The 12,655-nt window shown below is 45.8% G+C and overlaps 1 protein-coding gene across 3 annotated transcripts in view; it reads right to left on the reverse strand.

Moving 5' to 3' along the window:
- The window catches only part of LTK (leukocyte receptor tyrosine kinase), a 334,656-nt gene that overhangs the window by 40,962 nt on the left and 281,039 nt on the right, over positions 1 to 12,655 (reverse strand). For all 3 annotated transcript variants that reach the window (XM_068254290.1, XM_068254289.1, XM_068254288.1), the window contains 3 exons: positions 8,490 to 8,639; positions 6,906 to 7,016; positions 2,665 to 2,851 (listed from right to left, as the gene is read on the reverse strand). In XM_068254290.1, the coding sequence (XP_068110391.1) occupies positions 2,665 to 2,851; positions 6,906 to 7,016; positions 8,490 to 8,639 (448 nt within the window). The remainder of the gene's footprint in view (positions 1 to 2,664; positions 2,852 to 6,905; positions 7,017 to 8,489; positions 8,640 to 12,655) is intronic.

A 12,655-nucleotide genomic window follows, 5' to 3' on the forward strand; every position in this document is an offset into this window, starting at 1 on the left:
AATGCTATTGTCTCATATGATAAGGATTCAGCTTTTCCCATAGTCTCGCAGTTAGCAATCATGTGACCCCCAACAAGACATATTCAGCAATCATGAGGCCTCCAACAAATCATGAGGCCCCCAACAAGACAAATTCAGCAATCTTGAGGCCCCCAACAAATCATAAGGCTCCCAACAACACAAATTCAGCAGTCATGAGGCACATAAATAGACAGCATTTTACATAAATAGGCAGAATGCCCCCTTAATATGGTAGCCCCCCAAGTTAGGTAGTGAGTGACAGGGACCCCCAGGTTAGCTAGTGAGTGACAGGCGCCTCCAGTTAGGTAGTGAGTGACAGGGACCCCGATAGTGAGTGACAGGGAGCCCCTTTAGGTAGTGAGTGAGTGCCAGGGAGCCCCTTCAGGCAGTGAGTGAGTGCCAGGGAGCCCCTTTAGGCAGTGAGTGAGCGACAGGGAGCCACTTTAGGCAGTAAGTGAGTGACAGGGAGCCCCTTTAGGCAGTGAGTGAGTGACAGGGAGGCCCTTTAGGTAGTGAGTGAGTGCCAGGGAGCCCCTTTAGGCAGTGAGTGCCAGGGAGCCCCTTTAGGAAGTGAGTGAGTGCCAGGGAGCCCCTTTAGGTAGTGAGTGAGTGACAGGGAGGCCCTTTAGGGAGTGAGTGAGTGCCAGGGAGCCCCTTTAGGGAGTGAGTGAGTGACAGGGAGCCCCTTTAGGGAGTGAGTGAGTGCCAGGGAGCCCCTTTAGGCAGTGAGTGAGTGCCAGGGAGCCCCTTTAGGGAGTGAGTGAGTGCCAGGGAGCCCTTTTAGGAAGTGAGTGAGTGACAGGGAGCCCCTTTAGGAAGTGAGTGAGTGCCAGGGAGCCCCTTTAGGGAGTGAGTGAGTGCCAGGGAGCCCCTTTAGGGAGTGAGTGAGTGCCAGGGAGCCCCTTTAGGAAGTGAGTGAGTGACAGGGAGGCCCCTTAGGGAGTGAGTGAGTGCCAGGGAGCCCCTTTAGGGAGTGAATGAGTGACAGGGAGGCCCCCCCTCTAGCCGCCGCCGCTCCCCCCCTACCTCTCAGCAGACCTCAGGATCAGCGGCGACCCGACCAGTTGTAGTGTTGTCCGGATCATGAACGATTCGGATCTTTGATCCGAATCTATTTTATGAGTCGATCATCCGAATCATCAAAATGAGTGATTCGGATCGCAAAAGGGGCAGGGCCAGGAGCGACACGCCCCCTCTCAGCGGGGTCCTGGAAGCAGAGCTGAGATGGATCGCTCTGTTGGAGGGGAGCCAGCCTTGCAGCCACAGGTAGATGAGAGAGAGGGGACATGGATGCCACTGCCAGATATGTGTAGAGCACACATACTGGCTATAACGTGCTGCCCATTATAGACTGGCTGTTCCGTAGTGCTGCACAGTGATCACATTGGAAGCTTTTGGCTCAGCACAGCTCAGTAACTTTGCAGACAGTGTGATTGAAAGGCAATATAATCCTCCTGCACTCGGCACTAAACAGCTGCACTTATCTTCTGGTAATGGTTTCTTCCACTGTGCGACCTTTTCTTTCAAAGTGTACAGATGAACATATAGGTGAAATATATGTAAAGCATATGACTTCAGCATGTGGGTATTACGTGCAAACATTTCTGCTCTCTGCTCGTCCCTCCTCCCTTCTCTGTCCACTCCCTGCCCTCTGTCCATCTTCTCCCCTTCTCTGTGTGTCCACTCCCTCCCCTTCTCCTGTCCACAGCAGGGAAAGACCTGTCCTGCTGTTCATTTCACCCCCGAATGCTTCCGGTAGTAAAATGATCCGAGATTCGAATCAAAGATCCGGATCTCTTCAATGATCCGATTCGAATCATCCGGATCATTGAAAAGATCCGAACTTCCCATCTCTAACCAGTTGTACGAGCGGGCGCTGGACGCACCCGCTCTATATGCGGAAGTGATGTCACTTCCGCATATCAGTGCGGGCGCTGGGTCCTAGCGCCCGCACGATTGGTCGCCGGCTCGCCGCCTGATCCTGAGGTCTGAGTGACGCGGCGGCGGCTGGAGGGAGCCGCTGAGATCCGTGGCACCCCAGAACAGATTGGGGGCACGTGCCACCCCAAAACAGGGCTAGCGACGCCCCTGGTGGCAACACTGCCTCTGTGCAGTAGCGTCGACATGCTCTGGCTCTGGTGAAAAAAGTGAGGCCCAATCGGGTCCGTGCTACTCCACCGGTGCAGCCGGATTGTGTATGCGCGGTAGCATGGATGTGATCGGGCTTGGGTGGAAAAAGTGAGGCCCAATCGGGTCCTTGCTACTGCACCGGTGCAGCCGGCATTTGTAGCATGGACCTGATCGGGCTCAGTTTTTCCCACTGCCCCTGCAGGTCTGTGTTGTGCACATGCTTGAGCTGTCGACAAGTAATCCTTCGAAGTGCCAGTGCTGGAACAGGCGGTGGAGGAGGAGGGGGAAACCTCTCTTTGTTCTACTGTAAGTACACAGATTTATGCACCTCTATGGACTGAAATTTAAAAAAGAACAATGAGGAAAGTAAGAACAGAGGCATTTTGTTCATAAAGAGAGGTTGTTTCTTTAAACTGGTGATCATTGGAAGCTTTAAATGTATTGATAATTACTGCTGAAGTTTACTAGGTATTTTTTTTATACACATAGCCGTTCTGGTGCAGTTAATTATACCTGAGTAAAGTTATGTTTTTCCGGGGGACCTCCTTCAGCTCACTCAGCCCAGCTCCTTTCCCAGCAAAGCAGTAATTGGGGTTGTAATCCGTCATGATGATGGAGCTGCGGATCTTACTGAGCTTATATTCCGTGCTCTGCAGCCTCACCCGTGCTCCCTCCAGCTGCTTTTTCTTGCGATGGTAAACTGCAGGAGAAACAGGATAACATCGCATTACAAGCGACCCCGACTTAAGCGGTGTAAACCAAGCATATGATTATAAACTACTTACTGCAATCAGCGGTTACCTGTGCCTGTTCTGTCACGCAGAATTAACTTTAGAAGATACTGTGGGCAACAGATCATGGATAGATACCATGGAAACAAGAGTTCCCTAGCCTCGGTGTACAGTATCATTTAATTGTTGTCATAACTGCAGGACAGAGAAAATCGGGACTATGTAACAAAATCAGTGTTGCTACTAAAGACCATGAGTGAATGGTATGCTGTAATCTATGGAATAGCACTTAATGGTGTACACACACACACTCAACTTCCGTGGACTGATCAAAAAATCTAGTGTGAGTACACCCTTTAGTCACTAGAGATTCCTAATGTTTGTTAAGTAATGACTGACCTCTGTTGGTCTTCAACTGTAGCTTCCAAAGTGGGGCACCTCCTGTACGCTCCCTCTCTCCTCCCCATCACTAGAACAAAATAAGCAGCCTAGCAGTGTGTCTGTACAATGATGATTCCCAGAATCCTCTTTCTAGGCCATACATGTCATACTACGGCCCGCTGGAAAAATCTGGCCCTCAGAGCCATAAAATTAGGCCCTCAAGTGGTTTTCCCACTTTGCATTATGTTTGGCCCACTCTAGACCACCAGGAAAGCTATATTGGAGGTGAAGCCCTAGATCACCAGGGAAGCCATATGCGGCAGGGAGGGGGAAAGCACTAAACACCAGGGAACTGTATGGGGGAGGGAGGGGGGCACCTGGGAACTTTATATGGGAGGAAGGTGGCCAGTTAACATTGAGGTTAGCCCACGACTTGTTCTCAGTGTGGAATTTCAGCCCTCTTTGTTCTAGGCGATGATTGGTGGATGTACGAATTTCCCTGGTCGCTCCAGTGTCCTTCCACATCCCAAAAACATACTGGTAAGCTAATTTTCTCTCCCCTACAATTTACCTTAGGACCTCATCTCACAAATGCAATTCTATCTGCTTTTCCTTCTGACCAGGAGCAGGGGGGGGGAGCTTGTACCTAATTTCATTTTGCAGAACACGCAGCGGAAGGACGCATTCTTATACATTACCTGCTCCTGACGATCATTATCAAGTGCTGTGCAGCCAGCCAATCACCATGCTGAGACTGAAGCTGCACGGCACTTGCTAACTAACCAGGAAGTGGATGAGATGCGATCACCAGCAGCAGGCAATACATAATGATATTAGGTAAAGGACAGCCCCTGGGCCCCCTACAGCTCCCGATTCCCCCCTTGCCACTGCAGAGGCAGCGGGCGCTATAGTTACGCCACTGGCAGCCAGTATTTGTCTCCCCTAATAAGAAGTGCAACCAGTATCAGCCCCCCCCTCCCCCCATGAGAAGTGCAGCCAGATCCTGTGTCTCCCTCCCTTAGTATAAGGAGTTCTTGGGGGATACGAAAGAAGAAACTGAGAGCCCAATATAGTGTAATATGTATTGGAAATAAGGTGGGAGAAAATAAGACGCAAGTATCATACTTACAAACCAGGGTTACCTCCAAGGCAACCACTGAATAGGCAGGTGGGGAGAACAAGCCTGTCCCCACTCAGGATTAAAACGTCGCTCTCTGACAGGGGAGAAAAGAGGGTGTGACACCCTTCCACCAAGGATGGATAGCTTTGTATGTAGAGATGTACAGAGGAGCCAGTAGGATAAAAAGCACTAAAAACGTTTAAAAAGTTCGGGATGCGGTGGTGGACCAGCCAACCCAAAACAGACACCGGTACTGTCGATTATGGTTGTAGACAATTTATTCACATACTCCTAAAACAGGTTGCAACGCGTTTCGCAGGCAATATCCCGCTTCATCAGGCATTAAACAGGAGCAAAAACACTAAAAACGACAGAGATGAAAAAAGCAACAATCAGGTATCCATGTATGGCGGTTATGTGTTTGAGAGTATACATTAAAAAGGGGGTGGTAAAACTTCAGTAGTGTAGAAGTATAATGTGTGCAAGATTACCATAATATTATGTGATGTACTTTGGTGAAAGATGGGAATTAAAGTATCAGTAAGTCCTAAGATATATTTGGCGTATTGTGCCGAACCAACATTGACCAATTCAAACACAGAAACATTTGTATCAGATAAGAAAAAGTAAGATGTGTAGGTAAATATATACACATTCTATACATGCCTATATACCCGCATTAATAAAACACTATAAAACTATACCAATGTGGGACCTCTGTGATATAGGTCGATATAAATGTGTATGGCTTATTATATATATATATATATATATTTACCTACACATCTTACTTTTTCTTATCTGATACAAATGTTTCTGTGTTTGAATTGGTCAATGTTGGTTCAGCACAATACGCCAAATATATCTTAGGACTTACTGATACGAACTTTTTTAACGTTTTTAGTGCTTTTTATCCTACTGGCGCCTCTTGGGGGATACGGCTGCCTGAATAGCTGAGTGACCGCATGGGAGAACAAATACCCAATCAAGCACCATCCCTCTGTAGGCTACCCATGCATGTCACGTGACATCAGGAAGCGATGCTGCTGCACAGTGATAGGCTGCAGTACAGAAGAGAAGAGGACCCAGCGGTGCACTAGGTATTTGTCTTCCACTGAACGCCCTGGTTCAGTGAATACTGCTTGAAAACTGATTGTGTACTGTAGAGATATGCCCATAAACACCCCTTCCTTAGGAAGTCTATTTAAATAGGAAATTGTACTAATCACACTGGGAACGGTTATTACATGAAATATGCTCTCTCCTACCATCATGTGCTTTGGATGACAATAACAGGAACGTATACACCATAACTGTGGGTCATAAAGTTCATGGGCTGCGGTTTGAAAAAAAATCAATATATAAATGATTTCTGCGTTAGTCAAGTCCTCTAACCTCATTAAAGCAATCAGTGGGAATGGGCTGCTAAGCACAGGGAATGACCTGCAGAAGGATGAGAGGATTATCAATGGAAATTGTATTGGCTGAATGTTAATGTCTTCTTGTGGTGCAGACATTGGGAGATCAACACTGCCAGTTCCTTTTCCCTAATAACACTTCAAGTTCAAAATCATGGCTTTCTATCCCTTAGGACACTGTGTATTTAACACATAGCAATGCTCATGGCAGATGGGTAAAATGTCCTTGTATATTTATATTTATATATTATTTAACTCTGATAAGGCACGCTAAGCGTGCAGTAAGGAGAACTTTAGTGATACTGAATCAACCCCATGATGTGCAGAAAACGCATATAGAAAAGCACACACAGAAAACTGACAGACCAATGTGCTCCCAGCCTCAGTTTCTTATTACACTCACTCTGTCCATTTCTGATAGCGCAGAACTGGCTCTGCAGACTCCTCCAGCATCACTTGGGTAGGGGTAGAGAGGTTGGGGGCAGAGCACTGCTATACACAACACCCTGCTGTACACTGAATAGGGACTGTTTACAAATCTTTGTCTACAAGACTTTGTAAATTTGTTATCAGTGGCTGAGCAGACGTAGTAATTAGAACAATTGCCCAGAGAGCAGAAAGCTTTTTCTCTCTATGCCCAGACTCCTTAAGCATCACTACAGTACATAGCACTTGGGAAGGGGTAGAAAGGCTGTGGGTAGGGACAGAGCAGCATTGTACACAAGACCCTGCTGAACACTCGATAGGGACTGTCTACAAATCTTTGTCTGCAAAACTTTGAAAACTTTGTATGATCCCTTATCAATGGCTGAGCAGATGCAGTCAATAGAACAATTGTGCAGAGAACAGAACATTTTTTTCTCTCCGTGCCCTTAGTTGTCAGTCTCTCAGGACAGGTAAAAGGAACTTCTCCCCCCACGGGGCCCCGTGCAGCTTCTGGGCCCCCCTGTGGTCCCTTGTAGGGTCTATTGTTACACCCCTGCGTTTGTCCCCACATAGGGTTCCATGTCTCAGGTTTCACTGATCCTGAAGTTGAACACATGATGCTGAAAGAGCTTTTCACTTTCACATGAACAACGAATGAATGAATGAATGTAGACTTACCAAATGACAGACTTCCAAAGGCAAAGAGGATTCCAAGTATCACCGTAGCAATAAGCACACCCAGAATGAGGGGAAGAGGGAGCTGCCTGTCTGGAATGGGACCCTTGGGTTCTGCAAACAAAAAGTTCATTTATTACCATCTCAGTAGCAGAAGACTTCATGCAACACAAGGGATTGGTACATTTCGTTAAGGCTACATTCACAGCGGTGCATTGCGGTGCAGCATAACGGATGCTTTACTGCTGTGCACCACCTATCAGGGATTGGCTTTCGAGCAGAAACAAGTTTGTAGCTACTCGGATTCAAAATGCTAATGAATGCAGTTGTGACCGCGGGAGACGGGAGTTAACTTACCGAGAAGTCCTACGCGCATCATACCCATCACACGCTACGTATGTGACGCGTTCCACCACTCACTACTGCACTTCCTCCTTCCGGCCTGAAGGAGGAAGTGCAGTACTGAGTAATGCCCATCCCTGCCACCTATGCGACATTTACAGTGCGCCGAATGTGGTGCATTATAATTGCGTGCAGCATCGTAACGCACTGCATGAAAAATGCACGTGTAAAAGGTACAGTGTAGCATACTTTTCATTGACTACATGCTGCACTGCATGCGACGCAACGTGCAGATAACATGTGATGCCAACTTCCCAATCTATTGCATTGCAGTCCTGCTGTCACAGGGTACGCAACGCAACAGCCACAGTGAACGTAGCCTTACACTTAAAAGAGAACTATCATGAGCATATAAAATGTAGATAGGAAAATGCACCATAAATTACCTTTTTTCCTATGTGGCTGTCACTTACAGTTTTTTGGTATTGAAAATCTGAAAGATCTGACAGGTTTTCAGCCCCATCTCTTTATGGGGGATTCTTAGGTATTTATTTATTAAATGCACTTTCTAAAACACAGAAATGCCGAGAGCTGGGTGAGTAATCTCTCTGCTTGGGACTCTGCATAGGGTAGGAGGGAGGAAGGCATTATGGGAGGGGAGTGAGCCACCATTCCATCATCGGGCACCTGTAAGCATATGCCTACAGGGCCTTATGGTAAATCTGGCCCTGTGTACATGTGACTTAACCTGGAGCTTCAACATAAGAGGATCTTGTTGCTTGGTAAGAGTTCATGGTAAAACAGAAGCATTGCTACTGGCACAACAGTGTGATGTGGTTGGAAGCAGTGGCATAGCAATAGGGGTTGCAGAGGTTGCGATCGCATCGGGGCCCCAAAGGGCCTTCCCTCAACTACAATATTAGCTCTGTATTGGTCATGTGCTCATAATAATCACTTCTATAGATACTTTGAATAGTGGTAATCATTAACAAAACTGTTCCCCATCCCCTTCCTGCACCTCTGACACTGAAGTTGCCATTGGCAGGTTTTTGTGTGCCGTATCAATTGTTATGTATAGAGTGCTTGGAGGGCCCCATTGTAAAACTTGCATTGGGGCCCACAGCTCCTTAGCTATGCCACTGGTTGGAAGTGAACAGTTATAGACTAGCCTCCATATTTTCTCAAGACAGTTGTACTTAAATGACAATATAACAGCAGCATGAACAGAGTTAGAGAATTTCCTACCTATGCAAGTAACATTATCATTTGCCAGCATAGTCCCAGCTTCGCACAAGCATATCACTTTGCGCTCAATCTCCTTCCTGCAGCTTCCAGACTTGCAGTGGCTACAGTTCAAGTAGAAATCGATATGCACTTCCCCATCATTTTCCATTGCTATGGAAACCAAGAAAACCAAGGAAAAGTTAGAGACAAGTAGGTTTTGGTTTTTTTAAATACATTTAAGCCTGTTACACACTTCAAGCGATGACCAATTGTACCACCTCCATAAAGTATTACCTACACAATCTGCTCATAGAACTTATAGTAAGTCTGAAGTGAGTTTAAAAAAAAAAAAAAAAGGCTCTGAGGGAAGGCTCTGAGTCCTATAGAGCCTTTCTGTTCCTCCTATGGTGCCAGCATTGGATCCCCATTAGCAGTCTCCGACAGAGCTGAGTGCTCCGGGCCGCTCTGTACTGAGCATGTGCGAGAATATGTGCTTGCGCATGCATAGTATGGAGCACTAGGCTCCCGAAGATTGCCGAAGCCTCCCACAGCAGCGGAAGTGAGCAGTCCATTGGTCGGAGACTGCTGATGGAGAATCGATTGCTGGAACGCTTTAGCCTTACTTTAACCCCTTCCCGACTGCCTAATGCTGATAGGCGTCGGGAGGGTGGCAGCTCCAGGACCGCATAACGCTAAAAGGCATCAAGTCCTGGGGCAGGGTTTTACATGGGAAGGGCACGCTGATGTGCGCATCCACCACTTGAGTGACGTCGTCAGTCTGCCAGCGGAGATCGCTGCTAGGAGACTGTTAGATGGCGAAACCACAGTCTATTTTGATTGTACAGTGCTGAGATCTACTGCAGCGCTGTGCTGGGGACAGCTGTGTCACTCGGCTGTCCCCTAGAGAGGCTCCGATCGCGATCCCCTCTCATAGACTGATGCCTATGAGAGAGGATTGCCCTGATTGGCTGGCGGGGGGAGGGTTTGAGGGGAATAAAAAAAAATAAATAAAAAATAGAGAAATTTATTTAAAAAAAAATACAAACAAATAAATAAAAAAATAAAGAAAGATGCCAGCAGCGATCAGAGCCCACCAACAGAAAGCTCTGTTGGTGGGCAGAACAGTGGAGGGAATCACTTGTGTGCTAAGTAGCATGGCTCTGCATCGAGCTATTAAAGAGACTCCGAGCACCTCTCATGGGTATGCCTTTAAGACTCCGACCAGTACTGCAAAGTAGTTAAAGATGCATACCTTTCCGTAGCTTGTGCTCTCCTCTTTCATTTGATGCCTGAATCGCCGTTCTACTCAAAATAGTTTTTGTTCGATTTCAATTTTAAAATCGCGGCTGCCATCTTGGCTATGTTATAACTTCTGGGTCACCGCTGTCTTCTCTGTTAGAGAAGTGCATCACTGAATGAAGCAGGAAGAGGAAGTGACACGCATGGCCATTGCAAGAGGCTCCCCCAGAGGGGTCATAGCACAACTTTGTTGGAAGTCGTCTGGCTTAAAGGCATGCCCATGAGAGGTGCTCGGAGTCCCTTTAAAGCTGCAGAGCACTAAATTGTAAAAAATAGGTCACTGGTCACTAGGGGGGGTGTAAGCCTACGGTCCCGAACTGGTTAAAGTGAACCTGAACTAAGTAAAATTATTTAAAATAAATACATGATGTACCTGCAATTGTATATTATATACTTACCTCGTCATCAGTTCCTCTCAGAAGCAATTCCTTCCAGTTCTGACAAGGTCTTGTCAGACTTGTCTCTCAGGAAGCTGAAAGTAGGGCCCATTTCCACTTGTGCGGTGGTAATCGCTGCAGTAAAAATTCACATGTGAATTCGCATGGATGACTATGTATGCGAATTTAACCATGGCAGTGCCTGGGTGCTTTTCCATTGATTCCATGCGAATTCGCATGAAAATTCGCATACCAAAACCGCATGCGAATTCCCTATTAAAGAGAGTCTGAAGCGAGAATAGATCTCGCTTCAGACCTCATATAAAGCAGGGGCACGTGTGCCCCTGCTAAAACGCCGCCATGCCGCGGCTTAACGGGGGTCCCTGTCCCCCCAAATCCCCTCTGTAATGCGGGGGAGCGCTTCCGCATTGGGGCTAACCGCCGCAGCCCTGCCCCACGCGCGTCTGTCAGACGCGTATCTCCGCCTCTCCCTCGCCCCTCTCAGTCTTCCTTCACTGAGAGGGGCGGGGGAGAGGCGGCGATGCGTGTCTGATAGACGCACTGGGAGGCAGGGCTGCAGCCGTTAGCCCTGCCTCCAGGAAGACAAATTCTGCGACCAAGAAGATGACCAAGGTTTGCGGGGGGTGGGTTGGGGGTGAAGGGACCCCCGTTAAGCCGCGGGATAGCGGCGTTTTAGCAGGGGCACACGTGCCCCTGCTATATTTGAGAGCTGAAGCGAGATTTAGTCTCGCTTCAGTGTCTCTTTAAATACATTGTATGCGAATCGCATAGCATGCAGATTCACTTTAGTGGAAACGGGCCCTTAGGGTCCTTTTTCACTTTATCAGCTGCTGTCAGTTATAACTGAAAGGATAGCTGATGTGCAAGGTCATGTCCATGTTTTGCTATGGCTCAAGTGATATTACTGGTTAATGGAATGCTGACCTAATGGGGTCACAGCTATTTATTTATTTTAAATGGAGGACAGAAAACTCCATTGATCATAGTGGACAAACAGGATGCAGGAGAGGAGAAACAGATTGATAAGCAGAATATGGGAGGTAGGTATGACATTTCTATGTTTACTTTGACTTTTATTTTTCAGTTTAGGTTTGTTTTATTATCTGTTGACCCTCATACTACATGCAGGTGGTAACATTGGCCAGTGATTGGCCATCATAATTGAAAGTGTGTGTACCAGGCCTAAGATGTGGTCACACTAGCTACAACATTACGGAAGAAGGTACAAGACTACAGATAAATATGGACGATAACAGATGAAGTTAGGTGGGAAAAAATGACATGGATTACAAGGGAAATTAATAATAAAAATAAAAAAAAACCCTACATTTATTTTAACAGCAAGTCTGTGTTTCTTTCCATTTTTTTCAATTCAATGTGGGTATACAAAACACCCCCTTACTTACTTACATATACCACTGAAACTAGTGTGTTCCATTTAATATTCCCAGTACAGAAATTAGACACCAATATACTAACCAGTTCAACCCACAGGTGTTTTCTCCTTAAAGAGACTCCGTAACAAAAATTGCATCCTGTTTTTTATCATCCTACAAGTTCCAAAAGCTATTATAATGTGTTCTGGCTTACTGCAGCACTTTGTACTATCACAGTCTCTGTAATAAATCAATGTATCTTTCCCTTGTCAGATTTGTCAGCCTGTGTCTGGAAGGCTGCCAAGTTCTTCAGTGTTGTGGTTCTGCTATGCACTCCCCCCTCAGGGGGGAAAGAAACACACAAATGATCTCTTGAGATTCAAAAGGAATGCTGTATACAGCCTGCTTGTGTATGGATGTATTTTCTATGTGTGGACATACTGTACATCAACCTACTTCCTGTTTTGGTGGCCATTTTGTTTGTTTATAAACAAACTTTTTAAAACTGTTTTTAACCACTTTTAATGCGGCAGGGAGCGGCGAAATTGTGACAGAGGGTAATAGGAGATGACCCCTAACGCACTGGTATGTTTACTTTTGTGCGATTTTAACAATACAGATTCTCTTTAAGTACGGAAGCAATTTTCCCTTGTATCACTCCTGACATTCATTGACCAATAACTTTATCACTACTAATCACAACAAAATGATCTAGATCTTGTTTTTTTTCACCACCAATTAGTCTTTCTTTGGGTGGTACATTATGCTTAGAATTATTTTATTTTAAATGCATTTTAATGGGAATAATAAGAAAAAAATGAAAAAAAAATTATTTCTTAGATTTCGGCCATTATAGTTTTAAATGAATATATGCTACCATAATTTAAACCCACACATTTTATTTGCCCTGGCTATTACAACAACTAAATTATGTCCCTAAAACAATGAATGGCGCCAATATTTTATTTGGAAATAAAGGTGATTTTTTTCAGTTTCACTTCCATCACTATTTACAAGCCCATATATGCAAATATAACAGTAATATACCCTCACAATATACATATTAAAGTTAATTCCCTAAGGTAACTATCTTAACTATTAATGTATTTTTTTT

This window comes from Hyperolius riggenbachi, chromosome 9 (assembly GCF_040937935.1).
Source record: "Hyperolius riggenbachi isolate aHypRig1 chromosome 9, aHypRig1.pri, whole genome shotgun sequence".
Taxonomy (NCBI): Eukaryota; Metazoa; Chordata; class Amphibia; order Anura; family Hyperoliidae; genus Hyperolius; species Hyperolius riggenbachi.